The sequence below is a fragment of the Doryrhamphus excisus genome, chromosome 8 (assembly GCF_030265055.1).
Source record: "Doryrhamphus excisus isolate RoL2022-K1 chromosome 8, RoL_Dexc_1.0, whole genome shotgun sequence".
Classification (NCBI taxonomy): domain Eukaryota; kingdom Metazoa; phylum Chordata; class Actinopteri; order Syngnathiformes; family Syngnathidae; genus Doryrhamphus; species Doryrhamphus excisus.
Genome location: NC_080473.1, coordinates 21,161,200 through 21,177,546, shown reverse-complemented (window position 1 = coordinate 21,177,546; position 16,347 = coordinate 21,161,200). Strand labels below are relative to the sequence as shown.

The window sequence follows — 16,347 nt, the reverse complement described above, 5'->3', positions numbered from 1 at the left end:
CACACACACACACACACACACGGCACAAATCAATGGCGGGGCGACTAAAGTGCAGGATTATACCGGACTTAGTACACTCAATGACTGACTCTTGACTAAAATAAGAAGTTATTTCGCGCACATTTGCTGCAATTAACATTTAACACAGGGGTCTCAAACATGCGGCCCGCGGGCCAAATGTGGCCCGCAGGACACTACTTTGAGGCCCGCGCAAGTTTGATATGGATGCTGTATGGTATCATGTACCCAGAAAAAAATATTACGTTTGATTCATGTTCATGTTAAAGGTTAAATAACTGTTAATAGTTATCCTCCCTATCCGTGTGGAAGTGGTAAGTTTTTGGGCTATTTAAGTTGAAAGGAAATAACTCGAAGGCTACCGTTGAGGTCGCTAGCTCTCTAGTTTGCGAGTTAGCATGTGTCTCAAGACCCCTGCAGTTGCGCAATATGTTGTAAATAAAAAATAATAATAATGAAAAAATAATTTGTCTACCCAGCAACTATATGTGTTTCCTTAAGTTTTTATTATTTGCCGTTTTATTATTATTATTATATTTATTTAATACTGATTGATTGATTTTCTTTATTCTTGATTTGTTTATTTATTTTTCATCTTATTTTGTGCAGAAAAATAAAAAATTAATATTTAATATTTGATATATATTTTTTTTATTGTAGAAAATCAGAACCAAAGCACTGAAAAAAATTGTATATTTTTCTGTTTTTAATAAATGCATTTTTTTTTTGTTTATTTTTGTAAAACCTGATGCGGCCCAGCCTCACCCCAGACCCTAGCTCCAGTGGCCCCCCAGGTAAATTGAGTTTGAGACCCCCTGATTTAACATGAACGCTCAGCAGCTGGTGTGTTTGTGGTACCTGGTGGAAAAGTGCGCTGTGCGTGGCAGGAATTCCTAGAGCGTTGAGGCACATTCCCAGCACCATGTCATCCGGAGCGTCGTTGCTATAACATTTACAGCCGCTATTCAGGAGTTGCACCACCGCCTCACGGCTGAACACCATGCTGCACACACACACACACACACACACACACACACACACACACACACCTCAAATTGTTAGGGCAAGGCCAGGAAATAATATATATGTCTTTTAAAGCTGGATTATGCATCATTTGATTTACAACTAAAAGAACAGCAATAAAGGAAAATGTGAATGTGTTCAAAATTCAATGCATCTTGAGGAACCAAGCGGTCCCTCAACCCTCGTTTATGGTTATGGTAATAAACATGCATCAGATTCCAATTGAGTGCATCCCATAATCAGTTCCCAGTTCCACATGTCCAAAAGGAGTAGGAAGAAGCAAAGCTTATTAAATCCTACCCCTCCATCTGGTTCTTTTACAATCAGTAACCGTTTGTTCACTTCCTGCTTTCCTAACATAGTTTAATTTTTTTTTTTTTAAATTAGTTTAATTCATTTAATTTTATTAATTTTTATTTTATTGATTTTAATTATTATTGTTTTTTTATTTTTTTTATTTTAATTTTTTTTGTCACACACCGAAGTAGGAGGTGATATGACCATACAATGACATAATGGGTACCATAGTAACTGTAAAATGTAAAAATGAGTACTTTTACAATCAGTAACCGTTACATTTGTTCACTTCCTGCTTTCCTAACATAGTTTAAGTTTTTTTAAAAAAAAATAATAATTTAATACATTTTTATTTTATTCATTTTTATTTTTTTTTATTTTTATTATTATTGTTTTTTTATTTTTAAAACTTTTAATTAAAAAAAATGTCACATACCGAAGTGCGAGGTGATATGACCATCCAATGACTTAATGGGTACCATAGTAACTGTAAAATGCAAAAATGAGTACTTTTACAATCAGTAACCGTTACATTTGTTCACTTCCTGCTTTCCTAACATAGTTTAAGTTTTTAAAAAAAAAAAAAAAAAAAATTTAATACATTTTTATTTTATTCATTTTTATTTTTTTTATTTTTATTATTATTGTTTTTTTATTTTTAAAACTTTTAATTAAAAAAAATGTCACATACCGAAGTACGAGGTGATATGACCATCCAATGACATAATGGGTACCATAGTAACTGTCAAATGTAAAAATGAGTACTTTTACAATCAGTAACCATTACATTTGTTCACTTCCTGCTTTCCTAATATAAGTTTACGTTTTTTGTTCATTTTTTTAAATTAATTTAATAAATTTTTATTTAATTAATTTTTATTTCATTGATTATTATTATTATTGTTTTTTTAATTTTACATTTTTTTTAAATTTTTGTCACGTACCGTATCATATTTTTAGCCTATTTTAGCTGTTTGTAGATGAACCATATCAGCAAGTTGAAGTATTTGTGATTTTAGAAATAAGGAGTTAGTATGTTCTCTGTAGGCGGCATTATGAATTATCCTTACTGACCTTTTTTGCAGTACATTTAGCCAGTGAAGATTGCTTTTATAGTTATTAGCCCATATTTCCACACAATAAGTAAGATATGGTAGAACCAGAGAGCAATAAAGAGTGTGGAGTGATTTCTGATTGAGAACTAATTTTTGCTTTTTTCGATATTGAAATATTTCTGGCCACATTTATGTTGTATATTTGTAATATGAGGTTCATGTTCAGCTCATATTTTCATCTATTGTGATCCCCAGAAATTTATTTTTGTTCACCCTTTCAATGTCTACAGCGTCTATTTGTATTTGCTGGTGCGTGTCCTTTCTGCTGTTAGCAAACAGCATGATTTTAGTTTTATTTAGGTTCAAGGACAATCTATTATCATCAAAGCATCTTTTTAGTGGGACCATTTCTTCTCTCATCTGTGTTCCCTACGGAACAAAAAGCAGTGGTATGTCTTTATTTAAAATCCACAGAAAAGAAATCGATTGGTTTTTACTTCTTTTTACACTTGAATGAACATTCAGTGTTCATGAAGGTTTAACTCTGAAAGAGATGATTTATTTCCAATATTCCCAAAGGGAGTTTGAGTTCATCCCAGAGCTTTTTTTTTGTGTTCAACTTTTCTGTGCGATTATCACTATGCACTCGCCAACCGACTGTGGCTCCACACTAAAAACGTCCGCAGGCGAGAAGCAAATTGAAGCGCTTTATCTTTAAAATGACAGATAACAGGATTTCCATTATACATCTGGCGGTCCCTGAGCTGGACGGCGGCTGCCGTTATAAAATCTTTCATGGTTATAAAGCGTCAAACTCACCCTCCGCCTCCCGTGATGTAGCTGTAACCTCCCTGGCTGAGGCCGTAGCCGTACCTCTCCCCGAGACACACCGCTTCTGACGGGCTGTAGCAGCTCAGCAAGCCTCGCAGTCTGGGGAGGCTGCGGGAAAACGCACGCACATCAAACTCATCATCACACACACACACACATAAAAAAAATATATATAAATGTGTGGAAATAATCCCTCAGGCGCGATTCCACGTGCACGGACTTCCACATGAAGGAGCAAGCTGACAGATCCAAAGTGAAAGCGGATTTTTTTAAGATGTTCCGCAGTGTGAGGCCTGGCTCGCTTCACACCAAAGTGATCCCCGGGCTCATTTTCTGGGTATTTTATTTTTCTTTTTGAGTGCATGGAGACACTGAGAACATTGAGAACCTGATCAGCGTGTCGTCGTCCACGATGACAAGCCACTGCGTCCGCGGGACGTCGCCGCTGAGGAATCGTTTCAGGATGGCGAACGTTTTACCACAGTGACCTGAAGACAAAGACAGACGCAGACGTTTACATGCAGTCAAATAGAACCATCATGACCGCAATATTAGCAATAACCCGGTTGGGCGTGGCCATGTAAACACCAATAACCCGAATAAAAACAAAAAAAAATTAACTATATTAGGAAAGCAGGAAGTGAACAAATGTAACAGTTAGTGATTGTAAAAGTACAATTGTAAATTGTAAAAGGTTCTTCCTACTCCTTTTGGACACGTAAAATAAAAAAATAAAAAAATAAATAAATAAAAAAATAAATTAAAAAAAAAAAATAAATTTAACAAATAAAAAATTACAACAAATAAAAAAATAAAAATAAATAAATAATATAATAAAAATGTATTTAAAAATTCAAAAAATTATATTAGGAAAGCAGGAAGTGAACAAATGTAACCGTTTACGTTTTACCACAGTGACCTGAAGACAAAGACTGACGCAGACGTTTACATGCAGTCAAATAGAACCATCATAAAAATAAAAAATAAAAAATTAAAAATTAAAAAAATTACCAATAACACCAATAACCCGAATTAAAATTTTGTTTTATAATGATGAAAGCAGGAAGTGAACAAATGTAACAGTTAGTGATTGTAAAAGTACCAGATGGAGGGGTAGGATTTAAAAAGCTTTGCTTCTTCCTACTCCTTTTGGACACGTAAAATAAAAATAAAAATAAAAATAAAAATAAAAATAAAAATAAAAATAAAAATAAAAATAAAAATAAAAATAAAAATAAAAATAAAAATAAAAAAACAATTAAAAACTAATAAATAATAAAATAAAAATGTATTTAAAAATTAAAAAAATTATATTAGTAAAGCAGGAAGTGAACAAATGTAACAGATACTGTTTTACCAGTGACCTGAAGACAAAGACAGACGCAGACGTTTACATGCAGTCAAATAGAACCATCATAACCGCAATATTAGCAATAACCCGGTTGGGCGTGGCCATGTAAACACCAATAACCTGAATAAAAAAAAAATTAAACTATATTATGAAAGCAGGAAGTGAACAAATGTAACAGTTAGTGATTGTAAAAGTACCAGATGGAGTGGTAGGATTTAATAAGCTTTGCTTCTTCCTACTCCTTTCGGACACGTAAAATAAAAAAAGAAAAATAAATAAATAAAATAAAATAAAATAAAATAAAATAAAATAAAATAAAATAAAATAAAATAAAATAAAATAAAATAAAATAAAATAAAATAGTCTGGTAGTCTGTGGTGCAAGGTCGGGGGATGCAGTCAAATAGAACCATCATAACCACAATATTAGCAATAACCCGGTTGGGCGCGACCATGTAAACACCAATAACCTGAATAAAAAAAAAAAAACTATATGAGGAAAGCAGGAAGTGAACAAATGTAACAGTAATCTGATGCATGTTCAAATCAAATAACTCACTCACTCACGAGGGTCCCTATCCCAGCTGTCTCTGTCGAGAGGCGGGGTACACCCTGGACTGGTGGCCAGCCAATCACAGTGCACATATAGACAAACAACCATTGGGATGTGGGAGGAAACCAGAGTGAAAACCAGAACCCGGGAGAACATGCCGACGGTGGAATTGAACCCTGGTCTCCTAGCTGTGAGGTCTGTGCGCTAACCACTTGACCACCGCCCTGCTTTATAGTCATATTATTATAACCAGGTCGAAACCGACCCTAACAATACAGTGGTCATAATTTCAACCAGACCATTTTAAAATGTAGTAAAAATTATTTTTTTTGTTTTTATTTTGTTGAAATAAAGCCTTGATGCATTTTTTTATGCATTAAAATGTAAAACGGGTCGGTGGGTTAAAAAATTGCATAAATTAATTAATGTTTTTATGTTGGGCGCAGTTTGAATCTGTTAATTCCGTGATTTCTGACCAAAATTGAACTGAACTTGAGCCAAGTAGGACCAAAACCGCTCTACCAAATGAGGACTCCGTTGGTAGAATCATCGCATCTGAAGTACGTGCACGCCGTCGGTGCTGCAGAGACGTCAGCTCCCCCGTGGCAGGCATCACAGGGAATATAGTACAGAGGCCTTACTGTATTATTTATGTGGCACCCAAGGTGTTTTCTACCTGGTACCTGAATATAGAATAAGAGAGGACACCTTGAACTGCTGACAGGAATAAAATCCGAATCTTCCAGACGAGGCTGGCAACCTGGTTTCTAGTTAGAGCGCCTAGCTTGACTGACGTTTGAAGCCCGTGGGAAGATGCGGTGGCTTCCATGTTGGTGTGCCTCAAGGTAGCTGTCATTAAATGTCAGTACCGGTGTTGCTTGCATTTACTGGAAAATAAAAAAATACACAAACACGCTAGTAAGATCACCTCCGGGGGGGGGGGGGGGGGGGGGGGGGGGGGCGGTGGAGGCGCTGCTTGTCACCACAAAGGGAAGCGAGTTGCAACGACACAAAAACAACTTCATGATTTAATAAAAAAAAAATAAATTACCATTGTATTTATCAGATATCTTGCCATACACTAGCATGTTTTTATTGAGTATTTTTATTTTTATAAATATTACTAAATTATTAAATATTTTTAATATTATTAAATAATTACTAAATATTATACTAAACATTATTAAATTATTAAATATTTTTATATTATTAAATAATTACTAAATATTATCCTAAACAGCACAATGTTGGTTGCAATAACGGTCGCATAAAAGCAAAATACAAAAAAAAAATGTGTACAATTTGTGATGGTGAACAATTTTCTGGGGAAGTCTAATATGGGCATGCCTGGATTAGCGCAGAGAGATGGTTTTCAAGGAATGTTTGCTCAGGTTTGAGGGAAAGCTAACTTGCCTAAAAAGGCAAGCATCAGGCAGAAGTGGTTGGGGTCCTGATTGTCTTCCAAGAACAGATTAGTTAATTAGTTAATCGGTTAATCGTCAAACAGCTAAAATAATGCATAAGGCTAAAAAACAAAAACTTAAGCAATTTTAACCTTTGGAAAAATCATCAAAATACAATGAATTAGTTCCAAAAACTAACAAAAAGTATATGTTATAAAAAAAAACTGCAGTTTTACACACAGAAAACAAGGTGAAATCATTAGAAATGACAATGGACGGACTTTTTGGACGGACATTTTGGCAAGATCGAATCCAATAGTGTTTCTCACCTTGAGCAACTTTCTTTGCCCCCATTATGTTGTGACAAAATGTGTACGTGACAAAAAATTTTAAAAACTAAAAAAAAAGATTTTCTAAAAATTATTAAAATAAATTAATAAATAAAATAAATTTGCTAAATACAAGGATGAAGAGTCTTGAACCAGTCATGATGTGCTATATATATCACTATATTGACACTTACTATGGTACCCATTATGGCATTGGATGCTCAAAAATAAAATAAAATAAAATAAAATAAAATAAAATAAAATAAAATAAAATAAAATAAAATAAAATAAAATAAAATAAAATAAAATAAAATAAAATAAAAACCTTAAACTATATTAGGAAAGCAGGAAGTGAACGAATGTAACAGTTACTGATGTAAAAGTACCAGATGGAGGGGTAGGATTTAATAAGCTTTGCTTCTTCCTACTCCTTTTGGACATGTAAAATAAAAATAAAAATAAAAATAAAAATAAAAATAAAAATAAAAATAAAAATAAAAATAAAAATAAAAATAAAAATAAAAATAAAAATAAAAATAAAAATAAAAATAAAAATAAAAATAAAAATAAAAATAAAAATAAAAATAAAGGAAGTATTAAAAAGTTAAAAGAAAATTTAACTATTTTAAGAAAGCAGGAAGTGAACAAATGTAACAGTTACTGATGGTAAAGTACCAGATGGAAGGGTAGGATTTAATTGTTTGGACTTGGTGGAGGCCTGTGCAACTCTGAGTCCTGGGAATAAGAATAAAAAAAAAAAACAATAGGAAGTGATAAAAATAAAAAAAATAAAATAAAAAACAACAATTAAAAAATTATAAATAATAAAATACAAATGTATTTAAAAATTAAAAAAAATATATTAGGAAAGCAAGAAGTGAACAAATGTAACAGTTAGTGATTGTAAAAGTACCAGATGGAGGGGTAGGATTTAATAAGCTTTGCTTCTTCCTACTCCTTTTGGACATGTGGAACTGGGAACTGATTATGGGATGCACTCAATTGGAATCTGATGCATGTTCAAATGAAATAAAATCATTACCATTACCATGTATATATATATATATTTTTTTATTTTTAAATTTTTTTAATTTTTTTCTTTTTAAAAGGTCAGTGACTGTCAAATCCTGTGAGACTAAGTTCAGGGCGTGACCAAATCTTTTTCTGTGGTTTTGTTTTTTTGCGACACAACCCAAGAAAAAAGACCTAAGCCACAAAAAAACATTGATAGCTTATTTTTTTTTGCTGGAGTGAACATCTCGTTCAAAAAAAAAACAAAAAAAACGGGAATTCTCAGGTCTGACGTGCATGACAATCGCCGTGGATTGTTTCTGGAGAAATTGTACACCAACTATAAACTGACATGACCTTTTCCAGATGATGCGGATTATATAATATCAATAAATACAATGTTGACTTGTTTTTTTTTGCCACCTTTAAGATGAAACCGTGTTGAATTTTGCTGATGCGTATTCCTTCAAAGGCTGCTGAATTATGCATCGAAGAGCTCGTCTCCCGGCCGTCCGTCATCCCGCTTAAGCGCTTTCACTTTTCCTGACCTCAAGTTGACATCAGCGCTTTCCATTTCACGTGTGAATACATTAATGATATGTTTGGCCTCGCCATTACGAATGAGTGAAGAAATAATAAATATAAAAACACGAGTGACAGCGCGGCGGTGACACGTTGGTGCCTGTTGACTGTTTGAACGCTCCGGGGATGCTCCCGGCCATCATTAGCATGGAGCTGCAGGTTCTTGGAAAAAACAGCAGACAGCAGGAAGTGATGCATGTCTGTATGCGTTAAACTCGATTTTTTTTTTTGCAAGATTAGTGACTCAGACGTTTTTTTTTTTCCCCAAGGCTCAAAGGGACATGTAATCTGTTCATGTGACATCCATTATTGTTATTAATAATAATAAATGGATACATTAACGCCAGCCAAAGGCGACAATGACACATTCATTTGATATTGGAGGATATTGGATATCACAAATACTTCAACTTGCTGATATAGTTCATCTTCAAACAAATAAAATAATGCATAAGGCTAAAAATAAGCACTTAGCTAAAATTGTCATCCAATACTTCTCTATGAAATTTGGTATGTGACAAAAATAAAATAAAAATAAAAATAAAAATAAAAATAAAAATAAAAATAAAAATAAAAATAAAAATAAAAATAAAAATAAAAATAAAAATAAAAATAAAAATAAAAATAAAAATAAAAATAAAAATAAAAATAAAAATAAAAATAAAAATAAAAATAAAAATAAAAATACTTAAATTATATTAGGAAAGCAGGAAGTAATAAAATAAAATGTAACTTTCTTAAGAAAGCAGGAAGTGAACAAATAAAAAAAAACTTAAATTATATTAGGAAAGCAGGAAGTAATAACATAAAATTTAACTATATTAAGAAAGCAGGAAGTGAACAAATGTAACAGTTACTGATGGTAAAAGTACCAGATGGAGGGGTAGGATTTAATAAGCTTTGCTTCTTCCTACTCCTTTTGGACATGTGGAACTGGGAACTGATTATGGGATGCACTCAATTGGAATCTGACGCATGTTCAAATAAATTGAAAAATAAAAATAAAAATAAAAATAAAAATAAAAATAAAAATAAAAATAAAAATAAAAATAAAAATAAAAATAAAAATAAAAATAAAAATAAAAATAAAAATAAAAATAAAAATAAAAACAAAAAAATAAAAAATAAAAATACTTAAATTATATTAGGAAAGCAGGAAGTAATAAAATAAAATGTAACTTTATTAAGAAAGCAGGAAGTGAACAAATGTAAAAAAAATATAGAAATACTTAAATTATATTAGGAAAGCAGGAAGTAATAAAATAAAATTTAACTTTATTAAGAAAGCAGGAAGTGAACAAATATAAAAATAAAAATAAAATAAAAAAAATACTTAAATTATATTAGGAAAGCAGGAAGTAATAACATAAAATTTAACTATATTAAGAAAGCAGGAAGTGAACAAATGTAACAGTTACTGATTGTAAAAGTACCAGATGGAGGGGTAGGATTTAATAAGCTTTGCTTCTTCCTACTCCTTTTGGACATGTGGAACTGGGAACTGATTATGGGATGCACTCAATTGGAATCTGATGCATGTTCTAATGAAATTAAACCATTACCATTACCATTACCATTACCATTACCATTACCATTACTTTTACTACTAACATGGTTGAGAGTTTGAAGCAACTTTAAAAAGACAGTCCCACGTGAGAGAAGACACGCTTGGACGGCTCGCAGCCCGTCGAGACCCAGCAGAGCCCAGGACTCAGACCTGCTCCGCTCGTTAGCCTGCACACCGTCACGGACGACAGGCTGCAGATTGCACCGCTCTTCCTCCATCAAGATTCCACCCCCCCGCCCCCCCTCCTCTCTTCCAAAGTGACCGCAGCCCATGCATCATCCTATTAAGGTGCAATAGCGAAGGTCTTCGGTGGTCTTTTAGTCACCGCCAGCTATCTGTTGTCTGGAATCATTTGGCCTCAGCCTCAGGCAGACCAGAGAAAGCGTGTAGAGCTCCACACAATGTGGTTACACGGCTGACTGCGAAAGAGAACCTGTTTCGACAGTGGCAACAAAAGTCTTGCCTGGAGGCCCCCCCTGAGGCAAAGCCCTCACCTTGTAGGTCCGTAGGACACGGGAACCGGAATGTTCTGCAGGTACTCTTCTGAATTAGTAAACATCACTGCAGGCTACAATAAATTGCAAGAGCTGAAATATTCTGACAGGACTTCAAATTGTCAACGAGCATCCAAACATGCAGGGAGGAAGGAGGAGCTCAGGCTGTGAGAGCTTGGCTTCTGCAGCGATAATTCCTGGGGAGATGCTAGCTTGATCTTGGGGGTGCTTCAATTGCATCCATTTTTATCTTTAGGATGACTCTGTAATAAAAGCCAAGACGACTGCAGACACATTGGAGGCAAACACGGATACTGTGCACCTCTGAGTCCTGAGAATAAAAATAAAAATAAAAATAAAAATAAAAATAAAAATAAAAATAAAAATAAAAATAAAAATAAAAATAAAAATAAAAATAAAAATAAAAATAAAAATAAAAATAAAAATAAAAATAAAAATAAAATTTGTGATGGTGAACAATTTTCTGGGAAAGTTAGTGAAAAGCCAAACAATGTCTTATATGGGCATGCCCAGGTTAAATAAAAATAAAAATATTTAATTTAAAAATACAAATAGGTATACAATTTGTGATGGTGAACAATTTTCTGGGAATGTTAGTGAAAAGCCAAACAATGTCTTATATGGGCATGCCCAGGTTAAATAAAAATTGGTATACAATTTGTGATGGTGAACAATTTTCTGGGAAAGTTAGTGAAAAGCCAAACAATGTCTTATATGGGCATGCCCGGGTTAAATAAAAATAAAAATATTTAATTTAAAAATAAAAATAGGTATACAATTTGTGATGGTGAACAATTTTCTGGGAAAGTTAGTGAAAAGCCAAACAATGTCTTATATGGGCATGCCCAGGTTAAATAAAAATAAAAATATTTAATTTAAAAATAAAAATAGGTATACAATTTGTGATGGTGAACAATTTTCTGGGAAAGTTAGTGAAAAGCCAAACAATGTCTTATATGGGCATGCCCAGGTTAAATAAAAATAAAAATATTTAATTTAAAAATAAAAATAGGTATACAATTTGTGATGGTGAACAATTTTCTGGGAAAGTTAGTGAAAAGCCAAACAATGTCTTATATGGGCATGCCCAGGTTAAATAAAAATAAAAATATTTAATTTAAAAATAAAAATAGGTATACAATTTGTGATGGTGAACAATTTTCTGGGAAAGTTAGTGAAAAGCCAAACAATGTCTTATATGGGCATGCCCAGGTTAAATAAAATAAAAATATTTAATTTAAAAATAAAAATAGGTATACAATTTGTGATGGTGAACAATTTTCTGTGAAAGTTAGTGAAAAGCCAAACAATGTCTTATATGGGCATGCCCAGGTTAAATAAAAATATTTAATTTAAAAATAAAAATATGTATACAATTTGTGATGGTGAACAATTTTCTGGGAAAGTTAGTGAAAAGCCAAACAATGTCTTATATGGGCATGCCCAGGTTAAATAAAACTATTTAATTTAAAAATAAAAATAGCTATACAATTTGTGATGGTGAACAATTTTCTGGGAAAGTTAGTGAAAAGCCAAACCATGTCTTATATGGGCATGCCCGGGCTAGCATGGAGAAAAGGAAAATTTTAAAAAATTTTAAATAAAATAAAATAAAAATAAATAATTAAAACTAAAAATCAATTAAAAAAAAAAATTAAATAATACCAAAAAACCTTAAACTATATTAGGAAAGCAGGAAGTGAACAAATGTAACAGTTACTGATTGTACTCATTTTTACATTTTACAGTTACTATGGTACCCATTATGTCATTGTATGGTCATATCACCTCCTACTTCGGTACGTGACAAATAAATAAATAAATAAATAACACTTAAACTATATTAGGAAAGCAGGAAGTGAACAAACGTAACAGTTAGTGATTGTAAAAGTACCAGATGGAGGGGTAGGATTTAATAAGCTTTGCTTCTTCCTACTCCTTTTGGACATGTGGAACTGGGAACTGATTATGGGATGCACTCAATTGGAATCTGATGCATGACAGGCTGCATAATTGCAAATTGCAAAAGAATCTCTTACCTCTCTCGGTGTTGGGCACCCCTAAATTAACGGTGGGTAGTGCCGGATCGGCGTGGTCGCTGTAGTATTCCAGATACACGGCATCCCGCTCCCAGGTCTTCTTGATGACGGGAACTATGATAAAGAAACATAACTTTATCACGGGAAATAGTCTTATCAATTGCTTGAAAAACAACCCGCAGGAAAATAACTTGATGTTGTCGTGCGAGGTGCGACGTAATTTCGATGTGACATTTTTAAATGAGTTTCTTGCCAGCCTTCTGGGAATAGAGCGAGACTCTGTAGATTCTGTTTACAACCTGTGACATTTCAATAAGCTTCTTGATGCACGCTTACGTATCATGGAAGTCGGCTCATATATTGTACTTCTTATGCAGCTAAATAAGGTCACCAAAATATGAAAAATGGCAGGAAAACATACAATAATGGACATAATGGACACACATAATAAAGGTTATTTAAGGCATGAGCGATTTATTTATTTGCAGTATTTATAACTGCATAATAATAATAAAAAAGAATAAATAATAATAATAAATAATAAAATAATAATTATAATAATGTATATAATATATTATAATATTATTATAATATAATAATAAAATAAAATAAAATAAAATAAAAAAAATAAAATAAAAATAAAATAAAATAAAATAAAATAAAATAAAATAAAATAAAATAAAATAAAATAAAAAAATAAAATAAAATAAAATAAAATAAAATAAAATAAAAATAATAATAATAATTTCAGACCCCACTGTGATAACTGAATTTCCTCAAAGTAGGATTCAATTTTTCTAAATGCAATTTTTTCCTAGTTATGGCATAGAAAATCTGTTACTATTTTCTAAATATGTTTTTTTAAATATTATTGTGTGTCGCAGTAAATGTGTTGTAGGGAAGCAGAATGGGTGACGGACAGGAATCAAATGTTGAGTTTTAGCTTGTCGTGGGTTATGGCGGCAACAGTCGCCCATGTTGTTATTATGATTATTATTATGACGTTATGGCGGTTGAGTGGTTATACATACAATTTGCTGAAATTTTTGAAACATTTTTTGACTCATGGGCTATTAGGCCGATTATTAAAAATCGGCTTATTAATGCTTTATATTTCTATTAGACTTTATTTATTCACTTTTATGCTTGAAAATGCCTAATTCTGGAAAAAATACATACAATTATCTGAAATATGCACATTTTTGACTCATGGGCTATTAGGCTGATTATTAAAAATCGGCTTATTAATGCCTTATATTTCTATTAGACTTTATTTATCCACTTTTATGCTTTAAAATGCTTAATTTGGGGTAAAATACATACAATTTGCTGAAATATGCAAATTTTTTACTCATGGGCTATTAGGCTGATTATTAAAAATCGGCTTATTAATGCTTTATATTTCTATTAGACTTTATTCATCCACTTTTATGCTTGAAAATGCTTAATTCTGGAAAAAAATACATACAATTATTTGAAATATGCACATTTTTGACTCATGGGCTATTAGGCCGATTATTAAAAATCGGCTTATTAATGCCTTATATTTCTATTAGGCTTTATTTATCCACTTTTATGCTTTAAAATGCTTAATTCTGAAATAAATTCATATAATTTGCTGAAATATGCAAATTCTTGACTCATGGGCTATTAGGCCGATTATTAAAAATCGTCTTATTAATGCCTTGCTCCTGGCCAAATGAACTACAAAGCAATCAATATGTGTCATGTATCTGAATAGATATCACATAGAGCACCCACCTCTTTCACTGTGGAACTTCTTACACGTTTTCACAGCCACAAAGACATTTTCTTTATTCACCGGCTCCCCCTTTTGTGAAAATAACAGACATGAATCATGAAAATGGAATCACAGAGTTGGATTTCAAATGCAACAAAGCCGGGAGATTGAGTTTGCAGGCTGTTATTGTGTGTCGAGAAGTTGACGATGGTTGGGCTTGCGTCCTCCAAGCTGAAAAGGCACTTTTGCAGGCTGATAATGCTAGCAGGGAAACACACCCGCTCAGCTACCTATGTGGTTTTTAACCCTTAGATGCAGAAGTGGGTCAAAAATGACCCGGTCAGGTTGTTGTACCATAAGTACCGTAAGTGTCAATATAATATACGTAATGTCTGTTTTGGTCAAGAGGTAAATAAAATTACCCGCAAAAAACGCGACTTATGCATGTTTTTTTCCACCTAATTATGAATTTTTGGCCTTGTGCGACTTATACTCCGGAGCAACTTATAGTCCAGAAAATATGGTATGTGCAGATTCTGGAATATCTAGAAAGCTTTCTGTGCTGGTTATTGTGTGGAGCTGCTCTATAAGAGCAACTATAAGAGTAACTGTTACATTTGTTCACTTCCTGCATTCCTAATATAATTTTTTGAATTTTTAAATACATTTTTATTTTATTATTTTTTAGTTGTTATTATTTGTTTGAAATTAAATTATTTATTATTTATTATTTATTATTTATTATTTATTATTTATTATTTATTATTTATTATTTATTATTTATTATTTATTATTTATTATTTATTATTTATTATTTATTATTTATTATTTATTATTTATTTGACACAACAGTTATCAGTTTGGGTTGCCGAGGTAAATTTAATTATTATTAAATTATTAAATTATTAAATTATTAAATTATTAAATTATTAAATTATTAAATTATTAAATTATTAAATTATTAAATTATTAAATTATTAAATTATTAAATTATTAAATTATTCATTTTAAAAAATTTTAAATTATTAAATTTTAAATTTTAAAATTTTAAATTTTAAATTTTAAATTTTAAATTTTAAATTTTAAATTTTAAATTTTAAATTTTAAATTTTAAATTTTAAATTGTGTTTGGAAGAATAAGGCATTGAAACGCATGCTTTAAATATAATATATAATTTTTATAAATATATATTTTAAGGTTTTTTTTTGTAATTTTATTTATGTCACGTACCAAAGTACGAGGTGATTCTATTATTATTAAATAATAGAATATATCTACGAGAAAAAAAACTGTCATTCCTTTCTTAAATATTCGAATAATTAGAAAACGTTCCCGCTAGTCAATCAAAATCACGTCAAACTCCCATCAAACATTCGTAGCCAAAAGGCCGCCTTGAATTAATAACCGGTTCTTCACACATGAAGCCGAGTGGATCTTTTTTTCTCTTCTATCTTGTCGTAAACAGGAAGCAGCATACGCCAGATCAATATTAAAGCCTAAGCGTGTCTCATTAATCAAGCGTATCCGTCTGAGCTGTGGAGACAACATTGATACAAGTGTGTGTGTGTGTGTGTGTGTTTGTGTGTGTGTGTGTGTGTGTGCGAAATGCAATTTCCTCGGAATGAGATCTAATCCAAGCAGAGCCTTTGGTGGAGATAATAGTAAATAAGAAAAGATCCAGTAGGAGGCTAATGAAATATAAAAGTCCACACATGAACATAAACTGGAACAGTACTTGCAACTACACTCTCTTAGTGACATATACGGAAGCGGGAACATTCAAGGTTATGCCTGAAGCTGGAATACCGTAAGTGGATCACGTTGGCTTTAAATTTCCTGTTGGAAAATGTGCTTGGATGGGGAAGGGCGATACTCACACAGGGCGGAGTTTGGGCGCTCAGAGTCGTGGCGCAGAAGTCAGCCCTTGGAGAGTCCTCGGGTTCAGTGCAGAGCTCGGGTACGGCGGTCAGATGTGGACCGTTGCCGTTGTCCCAAATGTACAAGGCCACCTGCAATCATGGAATGGGTTGAG

General features: G+C 32.1%; 1 protein-coding gene across 1 annotated transcript in view; it reads right to left on the bottom strand.

Annotated features, from left to right (window-relative positions):
- The window catches only part of b3glcta (beta 3-glucosyltransferase a), a 56,509-nt gene that overhangs the window by 489 nt on the left and 39,673 nt on the right, over positions 1 to 16,347 (bottom strand). The window contains exons 9-14 of the mRNA XM_058079025.1: positions 16,193 to 16,324; positions 14,335 to 14,404; positions 12,574 to 12,687; positions 3,613 to 3,712; positions 3,213 to 3,332; positions 877 to 1,021 (exon numbers count right to left, since the gene is read on the bottom strand). Of these exons, the coding sequence (XP_057935008.1) occupies positions 877 to 1,021; positions 3,213 to 3,332; positions 3,613 to 3,712; positions 12,574 to 12,687; positions 14,335 to 14,404; positions 16,193 to 16,324 (681 nt within the window). The remainder of the gene's footprint in view (positions 1 to 876; positions 1,022 to 3,212; positions 3,333 to 3,612; positions 3,713 to 12,573; positions 12,688 to 14,334; positions 14,405 to 16,192; positions 16,325 to 16,347) is intronic.